General features: G+C 38.6%; 1 protein-coding gene across 1 annotated transcript in view; it reads left to right on the forward strand.

Annotated features, from left to right (window-relative positions):
* Positions 1-19,378, forward strand: part of ANO3 (anoctamin 3) — a 413,466-nt gene that overhangs the window by 350,771 nt on the left and 43,317 nt on the right. The window contains 3 exon segments of the mRNA XM_003781189.2: positions 15,239-15,321; positions 15,735-15,875; positions 16,383-16,547. Of these exon segments, the coding sequence (XP_003781237.2) occupies positions 15,239-15,321; positions 15,735-15,875; positions 16,383-16,547 (389 nt within the window).

Genomic DNA, 19,378 nt, shown 5'->3' on the forward strand with positions numbered 1-19,378 from the left:
TATTTCACAGACCTGCTAACTAACATGCTCTCATTCACAAAGTCCAGTATTTAATAAATGAGCTGGATGAGTGTCCAGGTTAGAAAATAAGATTATGTCTCCAAATAAATGTTCTACATTCAAATTTCCAAGCATAAGGTTTTCCAGCTTCTATTATACTTCAGGAGAAGCCTGTATGGATCAAATAGAAAGTGAAGAAATGGAACATAAGCATCCCTTTAATAAAAGGAGCCTTATATGCCACAACCTGAAAATAATCTTAGGAATTGTGTTCACATTTTCACCCCCTGGAACATGTTCTTTCAATGACTTAGCCTTTTAGATTACCAATGGGTGCAGGCATGTACAGATATCACACTAAATGAAATAATTGCACATACTGGACAACACTTTGCCAACTTTCTAATTTAAAGAACCCTTGAAAAAGATGTACAGAAGCTTCTACCATATTAGAAGTTTGCTTTTCAAAAGCTATCTACCTAAAGTAGAATGCGTAATTTAAACCTTATCAGATTCAATTTCTATTCATGCTGCCATTTCCACTTTAATCATTTTTAAAAACTTTCCTGAGCTCCAATGCAAGGAAATTTTGTTTTATAGTCATGTCTGTGCTAAATAAGGTTTTCATGTAAGTCTTCATCACCTAGCAAATTTGGCAGTAATTCTTAAAGTTGACTTATTTAACAGAGCGAACCCTCATTTGGAAAGTAATTACTTAATGGAACAACTACCTGTCTTTTACAGGAGTTGCTGTAGCTACTTGCCAGGTTATTCTGTCAAAAGGTGAGGCGGCTGTGACTCTCTTTGGAAAATAAATGAGAGAGAGAGAATGAAAAAGAGAGAAAGACACACACACACACACACACCCCCTACGTAACCAAGCACACACTTACCTTCAGGTCTAGGAGGTATTTACAAACGGGATCTGAAATATCACAGCTATCCTGGCTGTGATGCGTCCGTCTTGCATTAGGGAAAACAAACAGATTACTTGTGACAGTGTTGCAGGGAGCAGGAAGGTGCCAGGGAGGCCAACTTAGGTGGGGCTGTGTCTTGCTTGTGTAAGAGCACACCCAAGAACCTGACCGACCGCTTCTGGGCTGTAAGCCTCGAGATATCACCTCATTCAGGTCTTTAACAACAATACAAAAAAGCCCAACCCTCCAGTTTTCATAGGCTGCTCGTTTTGCCTTTAGGGCAGGCAGTGCTAGTCAGCGATGGCAAAACAAGGGGCATCCATTTCTTGACCTAAGTGGACAGAGACTTTGGTCAAGTCATCGGGTGTATCAGGAATTTCTTACACAGGCTGGGGTCCCCCCTTTCCGCTGAGGAAACCGAAACAGGTTACGTGTGCCCTGCACCTGTGGTCTGTTCCCACCCCTCTGTTGTCCTCCTAACTGGTAAACACCTCTTTCCCCCAGTGAGCTGCTTTGCCTGTGTGCTTAACAGAGACTGCAGAGAAGGTGAAGGAGTCAGCAGGAGGCCCCCCTGAAACTGGTTTTGTATCAAGTAAGGCAGAGCAGATTAATGTGCACTGGAATCCTAGAGAAGGCTGTGGAGTCTTGTGTCACAAATACGGGCTGAGATCGGGCTCCTTGCTGACTTTCAGGAGCTGGGGTGCTAAAGTGAGGCCTGTTGGAGAATGCCCACGTGACCCTGAGTGATCCTGGGGGCCTCCTCAGTTAAGTAGTTTTCATCCCGTACTCTCTTTGTTTTTACTCTCAATTTTGAAGCTGGAGAGTTTCAGAAGTGCCCGGGTGAGGCTTGATTAAATACTAGAGTCAAGTAAGAACTTGGCACACGTCCTCTGTTCCCTTTCACGCTTCTGAAAAGGCGAAGAGGGAGACTGTGGGTCTTCCGCACGCCAATATTTGGGGACTGATGCCAACGTCTGCTCAGCGCAGGGTGCCTGAGGTTCCTATTTAGTTTCTGTTGCACAAGGAGGTAGGTTTCCAGCTGCTGAGAGAGAAACCGAAACTTTAGCTAAAATGCCGGAGCTAGTAAACGTGACGTGGAATGCAAAGAATCTGCCCAGTTCATTGGCTCCAGGAAAGGACGAGGTAATTCTATAGTTTTAAATTTTCTGAAGCCCAAAGGCCCTTTCAGAGTGATTAAAAATTAAACCAACCCCTCAAATAATATCCGCTCAGAGGATAAGCTGTTTCTGCAGGGGCATGAAGAAAAGCAAGTAGAATTTAATCAAGACCCAGTGACTGAGCCATGGGGTAATAGAATTCGATCGGTTATTTTCAGGTTAGCCAGTTAGTAAGAAAAAAAAAATCTAACTACAAAATATTTTCTTTGTTCGGAGCCTGAGGGGGCAGGACAGGGTGTGTCCTATCCCTGGGCATTTTCCTTCCCCTGTATAGGAATATCCTTCTCCTTTCTGCCCTGACAACAGTAATTACAAATATGAGAAGGCACTTTTGCTACAACTGTGCTTCTCTTCCATTAAAGTCAAAGGTAATCTCTCATGATGCTTTTTTTTTCAGGAGATCCTACTTGAAGCTCAGAATCTCATTCATCACTGCCCTCCTTAAAAGCACAGACAATTGATGAGAACTGACCCAAGACATAAACACTGTCTCTTTTTCTATCTTGAGCACATCTGCAAGTAAAGTCATAAAATGAAAACCGCATACATTTAATGCTGCAGTTGTTACCCAGCCCACATAGCTGTAAGCAAAGACTGAACTAACTGAGTCACCTGAGTTGGAGTTTAAAAGCAATTTTTAACCAAACAAACAAGTCTCACTGAAATACAGTTGTAGGTGCTAGGAAAGAGCAATCCCATTTTAGACAATTAGCTGGAATTTCATCAGCCGAGCCAGTGAGATTATACATTGTGCAATGCTTGTATAATTTTTTGTGCTTACCCACTGTGGTGCCTTTCATCTGGTACTGGCCATCTGCTTCATACTCATTAATTAAATTTCACAATACCTACTAGGAGGAAGCAACACCTCATCTTTACCTGAAGGAGTTCTGTTGAGTGGTTCCAGAACATCAAGATGCATTATTGTCACAGATGGATCTCAAAGCAGAACCAGAATATAGGTTGGAACCACACTGCAGATAAAATCAAAACATTGTTTTGAATCCAAAAAGCATCTTTTTGATATAAATCCTATAGCATCAAATACCTGACACTGATGTCACACACAGGAAATTGGTTGGCATTGATCAAAGGCATTGATAGTTTGAGTCTGAAGCAGGCTACAAATTGAATTCATGTTTTATCTCCCCATAAGGTCATAGGTAATTTAAGCAACAAATATATGATAATAATAATAAAACAAGCTACATTATTGTTACATTATTGAGAGTACTTTATTCTTTATAAATAAAAGGGAATTTAATAACAAAGAAATTTATTTGGGGATGATAACATTTAATTTCTTTCAATACGCTGTTATAATAGAAATAGAATGAAATTTATCATTCTATGAATGATAATAGTTGCTTAACATACGAGCTTAACTTTTTCCTAAGTCATGTGGTATTATTATATGATACGTAGCTATAACTATATGGAAAGGGTAGATGTTCTATTTTCATGTTAAAGAAATTCTATGACACTGGCCTTTGTTAAGTAGGGATTATGACACACTGTGTCATAATCATATATAATCATATATATATATCATATATATATAATCATATATATCAGATTTTGCATACATACATAAATGATGAACTAAGGAAAGTTGTAAACCTGATATATCACTAGAAAAACCTTAAAGGATAGATCTCTATGTAATCTTTGTCATTTAATTCAGTCATACTTCACAGAAGCGAATGACCACTCACATGAGTGAGGGATCAATTGCTTATTAAGCTACATAAACAAGAAATTGCGGGTGGGAGAAGAGGAAAGGGTAGTAAAAACAGGATTAATAGACGGAGAAATCTAGGTCAAGAAATTCTTGGAATTGGAGTTTATAGGGAGTGAATAGGAAGATCAATGTGTTGACTGGAGAGTGTGGAGGGTTTGCTATTACTGATCAAAAGTATGCAGTGAGTGAGGTGGAGGAAGAGAACACAACTTTGAAGATAGAAATCAGGAACTGAGAAGCCAGGGGACTGGAAAGATTGTCTGGGCCTAATGTAGTGTCTAAGAGTTATTTTGGGAGCTATAATGATAAAGAGTTATGCAAAGCCAAGAATGAATAATCCTCAGAGAAATGGGTAAGTGTCTCAGGGAGCAGGAGATGATTACGACAAGGAGAGGCAATACAAAGTGTGAACTGATAACGTGAGACTCAAATCTGGGAATCTTTAAGGAGGAGGGAGAGAATAAAAGGTCTTGAAGCAGCAATGAGGTCAAGAAATTCATTATAGGTACTTACTGTTAGAGACCAATAGTCATCACCTGGGTGTGCCACAGGGCAGGGGAATTGCAGGAAAGGCGGGGGATTCATTTTGAGCAAGAAGGTGAGGGCATGTAAAAGACTTCTGTTGATTGACTTCAAGTAAAAGAGGGCATAGTAAACGTGTTGTTCTTTTTGCTTGTTTGTTTGTTTTTGAGACTGAGTCTCACCTTGTTGCCCTGGGTAGAGTGCTATGGCATCATAGCTCACAGCAACCTCAAACTCTTGGGCTCAAGCAGTCCTCTTGCCTCAGCCTTTCAAGTAGCTGGAACTATAGGCACGTGCCACGATGCCCAACTACATATTTAGACATGGGATCTTGCTTTTGCTCAGGCTGATCTCCTGAGCTCAGGCAACCCACCCACCTCAGCCTCCCAGAGACTGGAAGTATTTCAAGAGTTGGGGAAGAATGGGAGATTGTCACAAAGATAATCCTAAATCCCCTGGTAGTATGAGAATCAGATTCTGAGGGGCTGAAGGTGACCTGTAAATTGTGGAGTTTTGGAGATAAATGATAAGAACAGGTTTAAAGAAAACAGTGACAGTAATCCTGATGTACCCAGCTGTACATGATGACAGGCAGGAAAGGTGTGTGTACAGCATATAGGGATAGAGGTTTGTTCCTAACATGGAGAGTCTGGGGTTCCTCTAGACTCCTAATGATGAAGGAATTCTCAAGTGGAGTCTTCTATTCCGAATGCTCAAGTGCCTCTTCAGCCTGCAAGTGGCAGGCCGCTGTGAAATACTATTCCTCTCTTTAGCAAGTACATAATATTCTAATATGTGGCCGTATCATGACTTCTGTGCTCCTGTGAGATGATTGTGGATGTTTTCTTCTTTTCAAACCCTAATTTCATTACAGAGTCTTAATCTCTTTAAGCAACTCTTGCCCAATCTATTAATTACCAACTATCAATTATTTTTATATGGACTTAACTAAGTGAACTTACAACCAGGCATAAATATAACAAAGTGATAAAACAGGCAGTTTGATAATATTACAACTTTCTTTATGTTAAGAAAAGATCCAAGTGATTTATTAATACTTTCTTAAAATGTTAAGGCCATTAGATAATCATGGCGTATCTAATTTGTTTCTTTTTAGTTAGAAAGGTTGTGATAGCTAAAAATAACCTCAGTAACGACATCACACAGAATTTATTTTACGAGTGTTCTCATCACTGAGCCGTGACCTGAAGAACATGGTGTGTGGGGAGGGAGAGATGCCCAGGCTGGGTGCACGCTCTTCAGAAGAATCTTGATTTGTTCTTTGGCTCAGAAGCGGGAGTGGCAGCATAAGTAAAAGTACTCCTGACCTGAAGGAGATTTTGGGATCAAGTTCACAGGCAGCAAAGAACAATGACACTGGCTTTCTCATCTATTAAAAGAACTGTAAACACCTTAAACACTTTTCAGGAAACAGTGCAAACATGTTTTCTTTAACTAAGCTGGCAATTCCTGGAAGCATTTAATTACAAAAAACAAAATGTAGTTTTGTGCTGAATCAAGAGAAACAAATTAGACCGACCAGAATATTCTATCTCCCTTTCTCTCTCTTTTTTTTTTTTTTTTTTAAGGAAGCAAAAAAAAAAAAAAAAGCATTAATAAAACATTTGGATCTTTTCCTGTATGGGGGATGTGAATTGCCCTCTTTGAATAAGTACTTTAAACTAACAGTGTCTTTAAGAGTCAGAGTGACCTGGGGTAAATCGTCAAGTCCATTTTGATGCAAGTTCATTATGCTTTCTGAGCTTTAGTATTAGGTATCACTTGTAAAACAGGAATAAAATGATTGCTTGCACATGCAGAGGTTGTGAAGATTGGCCAAGTTAATGTCTATAAAACAGGTATCAGCATGGTTAGTGCAGACGTTTTCAATGTATTACAGCTATTCGTGGCAAGGAGGTACACAATGTTCTCCTTTAGGAAAAAGATTACAAAAATATGAATGCAAATTCCGAATTTATAAATCTGAAAAATATCCAAAGTAGCATCCATAAAACTCAAAATCCGGTAAAGTATCAATATCTACTTGACAAATCTCTGGGGCTTTTGAGCCTACATGTGTCTGCATTTTGTTTTACCTCTTCATATGATGTGTAAAAAATATTTCATAGAGAATATATAAAACTAATTCAGTGTCTCCTCCTTCTCTGGTTAATTCAAAAATATTTTTATTATTAAGAGTTTTTAAAAACTAATCTAGGCTTCTAATTCATTATTGGTAATATTATGTGCATTTTTAAGATTGTGAGTTTGTAAAAATTCTCTAGTGTTGAAATTTTTGAAATTTCTGATAGTTCCTGATCTCATATATTTCCTGTCTTACTCTCTGCCATGATCTGCGTTGAGTACCAGTCACTAGACACCCTCTAGCCTGACCCCTGAAGAGTCAGCATATAAATTGCAAGAAGGAATTTCCTGGGAATCTGTTCCCACTTGAAGATAGTTAGCAATAACCAAGCAACACATGAAAGTGCCTGAGATCTACGTAGATAATTTTACTAAACACAAACTAAATGTGTTCTTGACTCAACATTTTATAAGTCGGCTGTCAAAACCACACAGGGCCACTCTGCTGTGCAATATCAGAGAAGTTGGCTCTATCTACATGGAGCTTTTAGACACATTAAAAAGTGTAAATATAAAATCAATTATCATTTGAACTAACTAGGTAATTGCTTGAATTGTGGATCAAGAAGCATGATGCTTCTCTCTGCATGTCTGGCTCCACAAATTCAGGTATAGTGTTCTTATAAAAGGAAAATATAATCTTTTTATACAATTAAGTTATGAGTATGGATCAAACCTTCATTAGAGTTTTACTGCAAAGGGAAAGTCCCCTAAAAGACCAAGGCGAAAAGATTTCTGTCTTGGTAGAAACATTTGTAAGGAAAAAGATGGATTAGTAAACATTTTACTGCTTAATTGATAGGTTTCTGAGTGGAGATACAGCTAACCCTGGAAACGTTCCCGATCTCCCGATCTCACTTAGGTCTTTCAGAAACTGAATTAAACATTTTGTCTCTGATACTATTTCCTTCTCCAGGAGGATGTTGCAAATTATATAGCTCAGAAAATTTTATCTCATACTATATTTTAAATAAATCATGGAAAAAATTCACCATTTGGATCTGGATTTGAATTCCAGCCAAATGCCTTCCTCAGATGAATTAATCTCTAAGAGTCTGAATTTGCTTATCTAATGAGTGGGATTGACAACTCACATAAGTAACTCAGGCAAAGATGTCAGTGAAGGATTAAGTCAAAATCTGAGGACATACCCAGAAAAAACACAAGCCACACATGCATCCGTGACTGTTTTTCCAAAGAGGGATTTGGGAACTTCAGTTTTTAAGTTGGAGGGGACAACAGAAAGAAAAAGCATGTGGGGGAGGGCGTGCAGTGAGTTAAATGGCTGCCTTCAATGAAGCCTGGGAAATCTACATTTTATATAAGACAAGGTCAATTTTTGAAGAGAAAAAATGAAGTGAAGGAAGAATCGATTATGTAGATGTTTCTGAGTAAGTGGAAGATTGTTGATCTTGTTTGGTCTCTGTTCTGCACCTGCAGAGATAAATATGTAATCAAAATTATTAGTGTGGAATTAAACAGACTTAGCTTTAGGAGCTGGAGTTAGCCTTTAGACCTAAAATTAGAATTTGCATGTCCTCGTTTATGGAAAGCCAACAAAGATTTCCTTAGGAATGATCTGTGGGGCCATCCTTGTAGATGTCTGAGGCCTTTTTCTAATACATAACCCTCCAGGATTGAACTCTTTTGCATAGGAGTCAGGGGTGATCCCGAGATTTTCATTTTTCTTTACAAGATCAATAATTGTTGTTTATTTTGAGTTGTAAAGATGATATGAACTAATATGGGAATATCTAGCACGAAGTCTGGGGCATTATATAAGTGTTCAATAAATCCATAAATGCTAGATTCTTCTTCTTCCTCTTGAGAAGTATAACGTCATTCCTTTTTTTCTTTTTCTTTCTTTATTTTTTTATAAATCTCCCTATTGTGATGGACACATCTTTTGCTCTCAGAAAACAAATTCTGGATTGAACTATTCACTCTAGCAGCAGCTTTTCAGTCTTAAATATAAAAGGAGGAAAGGGACAATATAAATTTTGTAATATAAGCCATTAGGTCATGGCTGAAAGATAGAAAGGGTATTGAGAAGCTGAATGGTTCTGACTGAATTCTTATAAATATGAAATAATTGAAATGTAAACAACTGATAATAGCTCTCTTTTCCTAGCAGAAAAATATCTTTATGCAGTAGAAATGAAGAATTCTGTCGACAAAATTTTCTGTGTATAATAACCAGTTTAAAAAATGTTGATTATTATCATTTATTATACCCTTCAAGTGGTTAGACCACTTAAAAACCATCCTGCACTTACTTCATACAATCCTCCTATTTAGATGATTTTATTATCGCTTGATTTTAGGCTGGGGCTGGGTTTGAACCTGTTACCTCCTGTATATGGGGCCAGCACCCTACTCCTTGAGCCACAGGTGCTGCCCTATCTCTTGATTTTAAATTGCACAGTTTTATCATTGTTGAGGAACTTGCCCCAAGTCACACAATTAGAAAAGAATATAAGCACCTTTTGAAGCTAAAAGATCCCTTCCCACTCTAATTCCTGCTCTTTGTTCAGCACCATAGTCGCTCCTGTATGTTTTGAGAACATCACTTAATCAAAAAGAGAAGTTTTCTTTTATTTATTGTAAAAATGAAGTTAGTAAATTTCTGTTAGTAATTTCTGTTATAGGGGTTGATATCCATCTCCAATGTCAAGTACGGTCTACTAAGGCACTGTACCTAGGTCAAGAGATGCTGACATGTTTAGGGCTCCAGCACCAGACAGTCAGGCTGGATAAAGACCTTATATGTGGAGCAGTTTCCTAGGGCCACAAGCTGTTCTAGGGGTTAATCGCACAGGTCCCCGCTCTGGTGAAGGTTTCCTGGGGAAAACAGATCAGCCAACGATGGGTGATGAAGCCTTTAAGGGATTCAGTTATAACTTCATTTTTCCCTTTCTCCTTTATAAATTAATGACATGGTCATCCTGCTGAGTATCAGTCCTACATATACTGCTCAAGAAAAACACCTTTGGTGGAAATAGCAACATTTGAACAGTAGCTGTTTGTTGATGGTGGGATTGTTGGTGACTTTTATTTTCTTCTTTATAATTTTAATTAATTTATTCAGCATGTTTTAATGGAAAGCCTAAAATATGCCAAGCGCTCCTATATCCCTGGACTTCACAAATGAACAGACAAGGTGCTTGTTCCAGCTATATTGGCTGTTGTTACATTTGCAATTAAAAAATGTGTAACACAATGTTTTTAAAAAGGTTTATCAAATAGTTGAATGGTAAGATGAGGATAAGGGCCTGAGAAAAAATAACTCTGTGCTTGAAAAGATTATTGTATTTTATAAAAAACACATGGCAAAAAACTGACAATTTATATTCATGTGAGCACTGCCAGTGTTTTAGCAGTTCCACTAAGAGTATTCATTTCAATTTTAACAAACACTACTGAAATGTCTATTTAATATATAAGTGGCAATGACATATTGAGTGACAGGAAACATGAGCTTTAAAGGTCCTCTTTACATCCAAGTTACATGTCTTCTCTGGTCTAGATTATAGTGAGAGCTCTCAATTGTATTTTAATATAACATGATGGTGTTTATGTTTAGTTATTTCTACTTGAATTTTCCAAAGGGGTATAATGTCAAGTCTGAGTTCAGAAATTGGTGACAACTTTTAATACTTGGGCTTCAAATGCTGGCTTCACCACGTTCTCTTTTAAAAATTTTGGAGAGAGGCTCAGCGCCTATGGCTCAAGTGGCTAAGGCACCAGCCACATACACCAAAGGTGGCGGGTTCGAACCCAGCCCGGGCCCGCCAAACAACAATGATGGCTGCAACCAAAAAATAGCAAGGCTTTGTGGTGGGCACCTGTGGTCCTAGCTACTTGGGAGGTGGAGGCAAGACACTCACTTGAGCCCAGGAGTTGGAGGTTGCTGTGACCTATGATGCCATAGCACTCTACCCAGGAGGACAGCTTGAGGCTCTGTCTCAAAAAAAAAAAAAAAAATTTGGAGAGAGAAAAAAATGGGAGGAAGATTGGAAGTTGGAGAGCATCCATCAGAGAGAGGAAATTTAACAAGACAGGCAGGTCTTGACTAACCAGTTCAGGTATGGCTGGCTGTGTTAAGTCTAGCCCATTCCTCTTGTTCAAAATCTGTCCCTCCACCTATATTTATAGGCTTTCAGTACCCTACTGTAGACTCATGGAGAGAATTCCATTCATTGCGCTTGTACATGGTATTAGCCAAAAGCCTAGTGATTTTTAACGAGACGTGGAAATTTTAAATGCCCTTTATCTGTGGCCCTTCTACAAAATGTTTGTCAAGGTTTCTGTTTCTACCTTGTGTATACTGATGTCGCAGTAGTGCATGAGGAAAGCACATTGTGCTTGAGGATGTACCTGAGAATAAATCTGGGAAATGTAGGAGAGCCTTTAGTACTATTTGGATGCTATTCAAATTGACACTCAGAACGGTTGCTCTGATAAGCTGTTGTTTCAGCTGGGCCCTCTTCTGAAAATTACTCAGAATTCCTTCTTGTTCCCCATGTTCAGATGGATTTAACTTCATTCGTGTTTGGAATTGACCCTTTTTCCCTGCCACGCACCTCCCATCAACTCCCTCCCCCCATAATATAGTGAAGTGGTTTTCAAAACTCTAAGTGATACTTGACCTTGATACTTAATATATAAAACAGATAAAGAAGGAACTTCTCGAGTGAGATATCCTCTTTCTTCCCAGACCTCCAGTGAAATTCTATGGAGCATAATTTGAAAGCCTGAGCTAATGTAAAAAGCACATGACCAGGAGTTATACGTGTAATCACTGAAGTCTATGTAATAATTCAGTTCAATTTAACAGACATTCGTTGAGCATTTTTAGTGTCCCACGAGCTAAAAATTCTAAGAAATAAGAGAACTCGAGGTAAAGAAGCAATCATGTCTACAAACTAGTATAATAAACGATACTAAAGAGTTATAGATGCTCTGGATGGTTTCTAGACAAAGCCAATGACACGTTTCAACCACTCTGGGTTTTGTGTTTCATAAAGTTTAAAACAAACAACTTGGAACAAAACGAATGCAGGGCCTGGCCTTCCTCACTGTGTGATCCTGTGATTCTGTTACTCTGTGCTGCTCACTTCTAAGACAGAAGTGAAGGGTAAGGATTACAGGCAGCACGTGCATCTTTGAAATGTTTTTAAAGCCCTTTCTGGGTACAGAGTTACTCACGATCATCTTCGGCTTTTTCAGAATACCCCTTCCACCTCTCTGAGGTGGAAAACATGATAAACCTGCTTTTGTCTGATAACTAAATTCTCGTCTCCCCCAGAGGCCTCTCCCCTCTCACTCCATCCCCAACCCAGTTTCACAGAGGTTGAAATCCAGAGGAAGAGATGCTAAACTTTGCACAGAGAGTGGTAAAAAGTGGAGATGACCCATGCTGTTTGTCGAATGCATGCTGTCTATGCAGTGGAAGTCCTCCACAGTCCACGGCCCATGGACAGTGTCACGCTTTGGCGCATTTTCCTTTGAGCACTATGTGTCTACCTAGATTGGTCAGTCTACCTGTTTATGGATGTTCCTCTATTTCTAAACCCTCCCTACATCTGTGGCTGTATTGATGTCTCATTCTTCATAAATGCAATGGCTTTTTGTACACTTTCATTTTAAAGTATCTTTTTGATTTTACCCTTAAGTAAGTTAAACACACTGCTTTCTCATTTTTGCCATCCTGCAACTTCTGTAGTGAATACAGCCGTGCCAGGAAGCTGGGCAGGCCCTCCTACTGCTCCACCTGCTTTTCAAATACAGTTTAGTTGGCTGTATTCATAATTTGGGTTTGCAGTCACCTTGAAACTGGCCATGGGATGAGATAGAGTCTTCTCAGTGACCCACTTTCTTTTCACCCCTCACTACAAGGCCAGGGCTCACTACTGCTAAGCATAAGAGGTAGAAAAGATTGAGGGGTGGTTACAAACCAGGGAAGAGCACTGTGTCGTCATATGAATCAAGTCATACATTTAACCACCTGGTATTTAAAAAATCATGTATTTTCTAAATTCTTGTTTTTGAAATATAATTTGTATATGGATGAAATCTACAGATTCCTAGTACGGTTTGATCCCTTGTGAAAAGTACATGAACTTCTATGACCATCACTCTTAATAAAACATGTTTTCAACACCTCAGATACTTCTCTAAGCCACTGGCAGGTCATCTCTATACCCAGAAGCAATTACTGTTTTAGTTTTCAAGGTTAGCATTTCATTATTAATGATATTTTCAATGAATAATTTTGGCAGAGACTAGTAAGTGCCAACTTATTTTAGTGTTGGACATACTGATAGATGATTCTGTATGCTTTCTTTCTAATTAATAATTTTAAAAAGTGAGAATATGGATTCACTTAAGAGCATAAATAAAGAGTCAATATATGTCTGTAACATCACCTTCAAGTTAAAATTATATTAAATCTAAGATTACCTACAGGCGTCTTCAAACTATGGCCCGTGGGCCACATATGGCCCCTCTAGGACATTTATCTGGCCCTCCGGGTGTTTATGCTGCCCCTGCCTGTCCTGCTTAGCAGCCGACTCATCCTGGGGCCCTCAGTCTGGCCCTCTAACCGTCTGAGGGACAGTGAACTGGCCACCTGTTTAAAAAGTTTGAGGACCCCTGAAGATACTTCCTGCTCAAGTATATACTGGATATATAAATGAAGAATACAGAACATGACACATTTAAACTTAAGCCTTGACTTAGATTAATGCCAATCAGAATTTGATTGCGCATTCTCTGTGCTGTACTGTATTAAAAATATTAAGTGCCATAAATCACTGTGTGTTACACTTGCTTGCTTAACTCTGTGCTTTTCTTTTATACTTTATTTAATACTAAGTTCTTTCTATTTGTCTTTGGTTTGCTTCCTCTCTATTCCATTTTCCTCTTAAGTCCTCGATCCTGTTGACAACAGTAACGCAGCCTCCTATTGTAAAAGCAAATCTAGTGCGTGTTTGGCTCTCTTGCTGCTTTTAGTCATCTCTATTCTTTTCAACCTTTACAGAAAGTCATTAGAAAGTAGTACTTGTGGTAGAAAAGAAAACAAGAAAAGAAAGAAAACACAACAAAAATATCCTGAGGACTGCACCAGCCGGGCGCTGTGGGTGGAGGGGAACTTGCAAGAGTTTCGGTCCTGGCTCTGCCATTTATCATGTGTATTATCTCGGACATGGTCAATAACACCTTTGTTTCCAAATCCAAGTGATAACAATACCTGGCATATCTCCCTGTGAATGTTATGAGAGGGACAATGAAACTTAATAGGGAATTTAATGAGAAAAACTTTGGTAAATTTTACAATGAGATAAAACTTAATGTAACTATGAACATTGTATTTTTTTTTCTAACCAGTACCAGTGCTGAGTTGTAATTATAAAGAAAAATAATGAAAAGTTTTGGGTGGCACCTGTAACTCAGTGGGGAGGGCGCTGGCCACATACACCAAGGCTGGAGGGTTCAAATCCAGCCCAGGGCCAGCTAAACAACAATGACAACTGCAACAACAAAAAAGGAAAATAGCCAGGAGTTGTGGCAGGTGCCTGTGGTCCCAGCTACTTGGGAGGCTGAGGCAAGAGAATCACTTGAGCCCGAGAATTTGAGGTTGCTGTGAACTGTGACACCATGGCACTCTACCCAGAGTGGCAGCTTGAGACTCTGTCTCAAAAAAAAAAGAAAGAAAAAGTTTGGAATCATATTTTCCTGACTTTTCTTTCCCACTGAAGTCAAGTGGAGAATGAACACCAGCAGGGAAAAGGTGATATTTATTTACTTATCAGTTGTTTGCATTTTTTCCCCAGAAAATATGTGTTGCTCTTCTTGTGCTACAATTTTTTCTTCACTGTAACTCCTATTGCAATTTAAATTAATGTTATCGAGATAACTGTCTTCCTCCAGTAGATACAAAGAGCTTAGAGTGCCTTGCCCAAAATAAGAAACAGCCAATAAATGCAGGCATAGATGCACACAGGCGTGATGGATGAATAGTACCAGGATTTCATAAGAACATATCTGTGAGCTCCTAGTTATGACCATAGATTCAAGGTAGAGCCTACCTAGCAAAGAGCAAACTATCTTTCTCTTAGCTATTTATGCAAAAGAACCAGAAAATGATTCAGGGATTTCTTGCTTGTTTGTTTGTTCACTTTTCCATTGAGTCCTTTCAGTCAATCAAGAGACCATCTAAAGGATTCATCCAAGACTATCTTCTCTATTCTCTCTTTCTTCTCCACCAGTGTAGCCTTGCCCTGTTATGCCCTCTCTCTTCCACACACATCTCTTTCTGGGATCTGGATGAGTAGCACCTGCTCTTTATTGTCATTCCTGGAAAAGGATTTCATATGTCATGTTATTTTATGGAGTCTAAGGTATTGTGGAATAAGCATGTACAGGTCAAAAGAGACAATAATATTTAGCTCACTAAACTTGACCTTCATAGCATTGCTTTGATGAGGCATGCTGACAGAGGTCTCTGCTTATTAATTCTAGGGAAAGAAAACAGTCCTGGTAGGAGGGCACACTTACAGCAGGGTATAGACTCAGGGAGAAGAGAATGAGAGAAAAATAGAATTCTTATTTCAATACTTTAATACTACCTTACTTAATTTTAATAACTTAAAAATATGAAAATGGATCAATATGAAGAAAGAAAGTGATATGATGATGTTTGAGTGAAGATGATGATAATTATTATTTTATAGCCACAGTCTTCCTGGAATTTTGGAAAAGGAGACGCAGTATACTGACCTATACGTGGGACCTCATCGAATGGGAAGAAGAGGAGGTAAGATATCAGATTACCAAGAAATAAGGAAGCTGGGGTGCCTCATGACACAGAAAATTATCCATTGCCATGACTTTCAGGATGAAAACAGCTAAGTACCATTAATATTTTTCTTGATATTTTCTGTGAACAAGATTTCTTATTTCCTGAAGATAATAGAGATCAATGATGAAGTGTGTATTTTTCAAACAACTTCTATGATGTTTGTGGAATTACGTAGCGGAAAATGATCTAATTAAAACTCTGTTCAGGGTTTATTAGATAATAATTGGCATCTTATTTTGCAAAAGTTGCTCTTTGTGAAGATTTACTATAAAAGTAGGACAAATTTGGGAGTTTTGCATCAACTCTTGGAAGAATTTCTGTTTTAAGTTTATGCTTTGGTACTGAAGTAACTTTAGATTCTCTCATAGGAAACACTCCGTCCCCAGTTTGAAGCAAAGTATTACAAGATGGAAATAGTAAACCCCATCACTGGAAAACCTGAGCCACATCAGCCTTCCTCGGACAAAGTCTCTCGTCTTCTGGTTTCTGTCTCAGGAATATTCTTCATGGTAAAGTACAGGCATCAGTGTCAGAATATTACGGGATTCCAAGGACTCCCGTAAGAGAGAGTTCGGGGATACCAACTCATTTTGTGACTCTGAGGATATAAGAAACCATATTCTTTTCATTACCTTTTTGTTATAATAAAACCAAATAAAAATCACAGCAGGTTATGGAGATTTTACAAAGGTAGTTTGCACCAATTTAAATAAATCTCTCCTTGGGAGAAACAGGTCATTGAAGAAAAAAAAAGAAGTTGTGTAAGTTGCCCTGATGAATTCTGTATCCTCAGTTAAAATCAAACAGTCCATTTGAAAAGGGAAATTTGAGAATTTTATAGTATTTGTTTAGACTCTTATGTAATTTACATTCTTAAATGAAAAAAATCTGTGTATTCCTTCTTGGAAAGGTAAATGTTTTCCACTGTTAGGGACAGTGGATTTGATCTGTGGTGTTGCTTTTGATTTATTAGTGATATAAAATATGACTGCCTCCTCTGGTCTCCCATGCTGTAGATTTCTTTGGTGATCACTGCAGTGTTTGGAGTCGTGGTGTATCGCCTGGTTGTCATGGAACAGTTTGCATCATTCAAGTGGAATTTCATCAAACAACACTGGCAGTTTGCAACATCTGCTGCTGCTGTCTGCATCAATTTCATAATCATCATGTTGCTGAATCTTGTAAGTACTTCCAATACCATTTTTTAATAGGTAAAAAGGGAGTGGGCGGGGAGAAGTCTATGTTTCCTTTATAATTTGGAATATATTTACATAGAAGCCAAAATAAGACTAAGTTACATTTCTGCCAAAGACAACTCAATTTAACAGAAATATTCATCTGTGTGGTTTAGATAATAAGGTTGTTTTAGTTTTAGTTTTTGAGACAGAGTCTCACTACGTCACTCTCGGTAGAGTGCTGTGGTGTCACAGCTTCCAGCAACTTCAAACTCTTGGGCTTGAGCAATTCTGTTGCCTTAGCCTCCCATGTAGCTGGAACTACAGTCACCTGCCATAATACCCAGCTATTATTTTTTTAAGAGATAGTTTCACTTTGTCACCCTCAGTAGAGTGCTGTGGTGTCAGAGCTCACAGCACCGTCCAGCTCTTGGGCTTGGGTGATTCTCTTGCCTCAGTCTCCTGAGTAGCTGGAACTACAGGTGCCTGCCACAACTGCCCGCCTATTTTTGTTGTTGTTGTTGCAGTTTGGCCGGGGTCGGGTTTGAACCCACCACCCTCAGTATATGGGGCCATGCGCCCTACTCACTGAGCCACAGGCGCCACCCACCTAGCTATTTTTTATCGTGGTTGTCATTGTTGTTTAGCAAGCCCAGGCCAGGTTCGAACCCACCTGCTTTGGTGGGTGGGACTGGCACCCTAACCACTGAGCTAAAGGCACTGAGCCCATAAGTTTTAGAAATTAGAACTCATGCCAGTTGCATTGTCTTCGTGTCCTTTGAGCATATAATTGAGATTATTGATGTTAATTTCTATTCACTGAATAACTAGTATGTGTTAGAGGTGGTGCTATGGTCTTTTTCAAACAAATATAGGGATTGTTTGGGTTAGCAAGCAAACTCAATTTCATAGGAGAATACTTTGGAAAGATAAAGGTTTTTTTGAAAATGAAAGTTTGTTATCTCAACCATTATGTAAAATGGAAAACAGGCAGCTATTCCATTTTTCTTTCTCTAAAATTAAATGCCTCTCTCTCCCTTCCCCCTTCTGCCTCCCCTACTACCTCCTTTCTCTTCTCCCCCTCTCTTCCTTCACGTCTTTCTTCCTTTTTCTTCTTTCCTGATGCTTCTTTTTGCACACCTGCTCTGTTCAGTCAGAAAGATGACTGTCTTTGCCTAACTATGGCCTCTTCTCCGGCAGTTTGGCATGCTCTGGCATTGCTATGCCTTTGTTATCTTCTTTGGCTGTAAAAACATGACCATGCTGGATAGGTTTCTGCTTCTTATTTAATTTAGGTCATCTAGAATATTTATGTGCCTATTTCTCAGAAACATTTTGTTTCAACATCACATGCACTTGTGAATGAAGAAAATGAGATTCAAAAAGTATATCAGTGCCTCACTGTGAAGACTTTGAATGGCATGTAATTGGTGTGGACGACATCTTTGTTTTACTCCCTATGGGCAGTTGGGAGCCATAAGTGGGGTACTTGATGAATTACTAGCCACAAATCTCCTAATCTGATTCATTTTATATCTGTAAAAGAGATTAAAATATTAGAAGATATTCTTGTGTAATGACTGTGCTGACAAATTTGAAAACTCTCAAGAGTTTAGAAAAACTCTTGAGAGTTTGGAAAATTTAAGTTTAGAAAAAATTGTCAAAATTTCTGAAAGTAAAAGTAGATGTCCTCAGTAGATTGTCAATCATGGGAAAAAAATTACTACAAACTGGTAATGCAGTTTCATCAAAGGCATTGTATAAAAAATGCCTTAGGCTCAGCACCTGTGGCTCAAGCGGCTAAGGCTTCAACCACATGCACCTGAGCTGGATGGTTCGAATTCAGCCCAGGCCCACCAAATAGCAATGATGACTGCAACCAAAAAATAGCCAGGCATTGTGGCAGGCGCCTGTAGTCCCAGCTGCTTGGATGGCAGAGGCAGGAGAATCACTTGAGCCCAGGAGTTGAAGGTTGCTGTGAGCTGTGATGCCACAGTACTCTACCCAGGGTGACAGCTTAAGGCTCTGACTCAAAAAAAAAAAAAAAAAAAAACCATTCTTAAGTTTAAATAAAAAGATAATTTTTCTGTTGTACAAATTAATCTGGAGTTTAGGCAAAGATAGAATGCTTCCCCAGCAAACAAACCTGATTTAAAATATATAACTGGCAAAGAGTATCAGCAATCAAACTAAATAGTATTTTACAAATACATAGATAATAACTACAAGTATACATTGAACTATTCTTAGGAATTATCTCTGAAAATTAAGATTATTCTAGCATTTGTCATATATTGACTAACCAGAGTGCTAAGATTCCAGGCATGAGCCACCACCATGCCTGACACAAAACTTGCTTTGTTAATTTCTGATAATCAACTTTAATGAACTCATTGATGTTGTCATTCGAGATTTATTTAGAAGGATTATCACTATATTATTATTTAAAGTAAGCAAATATTGAAAAAAAAAACCCTAAACAACCAAAAATAAGAGAATGCTAATTCAAATTTTATATAATGTGGTATCACATAATCTATTAAAATGCAATTTTAATATTATTTAAGTACATGAAATACAATTACATAAGAAGTTTACAGAATTATAGGCTGGCAGCTGTTCTGTTTAAGAACACCAAAGATGGGGCCCCAGTCCCTTCTGTCCTGTGAGGTCTCCACTGAGAAGTCTGTGGTTAGCCTGATGTGTTGTCCTTTGTACATTACTGATGTATCTGCCTCATGGCTACCAAGACTTCCTACTCCTTGTTGACTTCAGCCAGTTTGACGATTGTGTGTTTTATTGATTGCCTCTTTGCAATGAATGTCCCAGATGTTTGT

The sequence above is a fragment of the Otolemur garnettii genome, unplaced genomic scaffold, assembly GCF_000181295.1.
Source record: "Otolemur garnettii isolate 467f Iridium unplaced genomic scaffold, OtoGar3 scaffold00001, whole genome shotgun sequence".
NCBI classification, from domain to species: domain Eukaryota; kingdom Metazoa; phylum Chordata; class Mammalia; order Primates; family Galagidae; genus Otolemur; species Otolemur garnettii.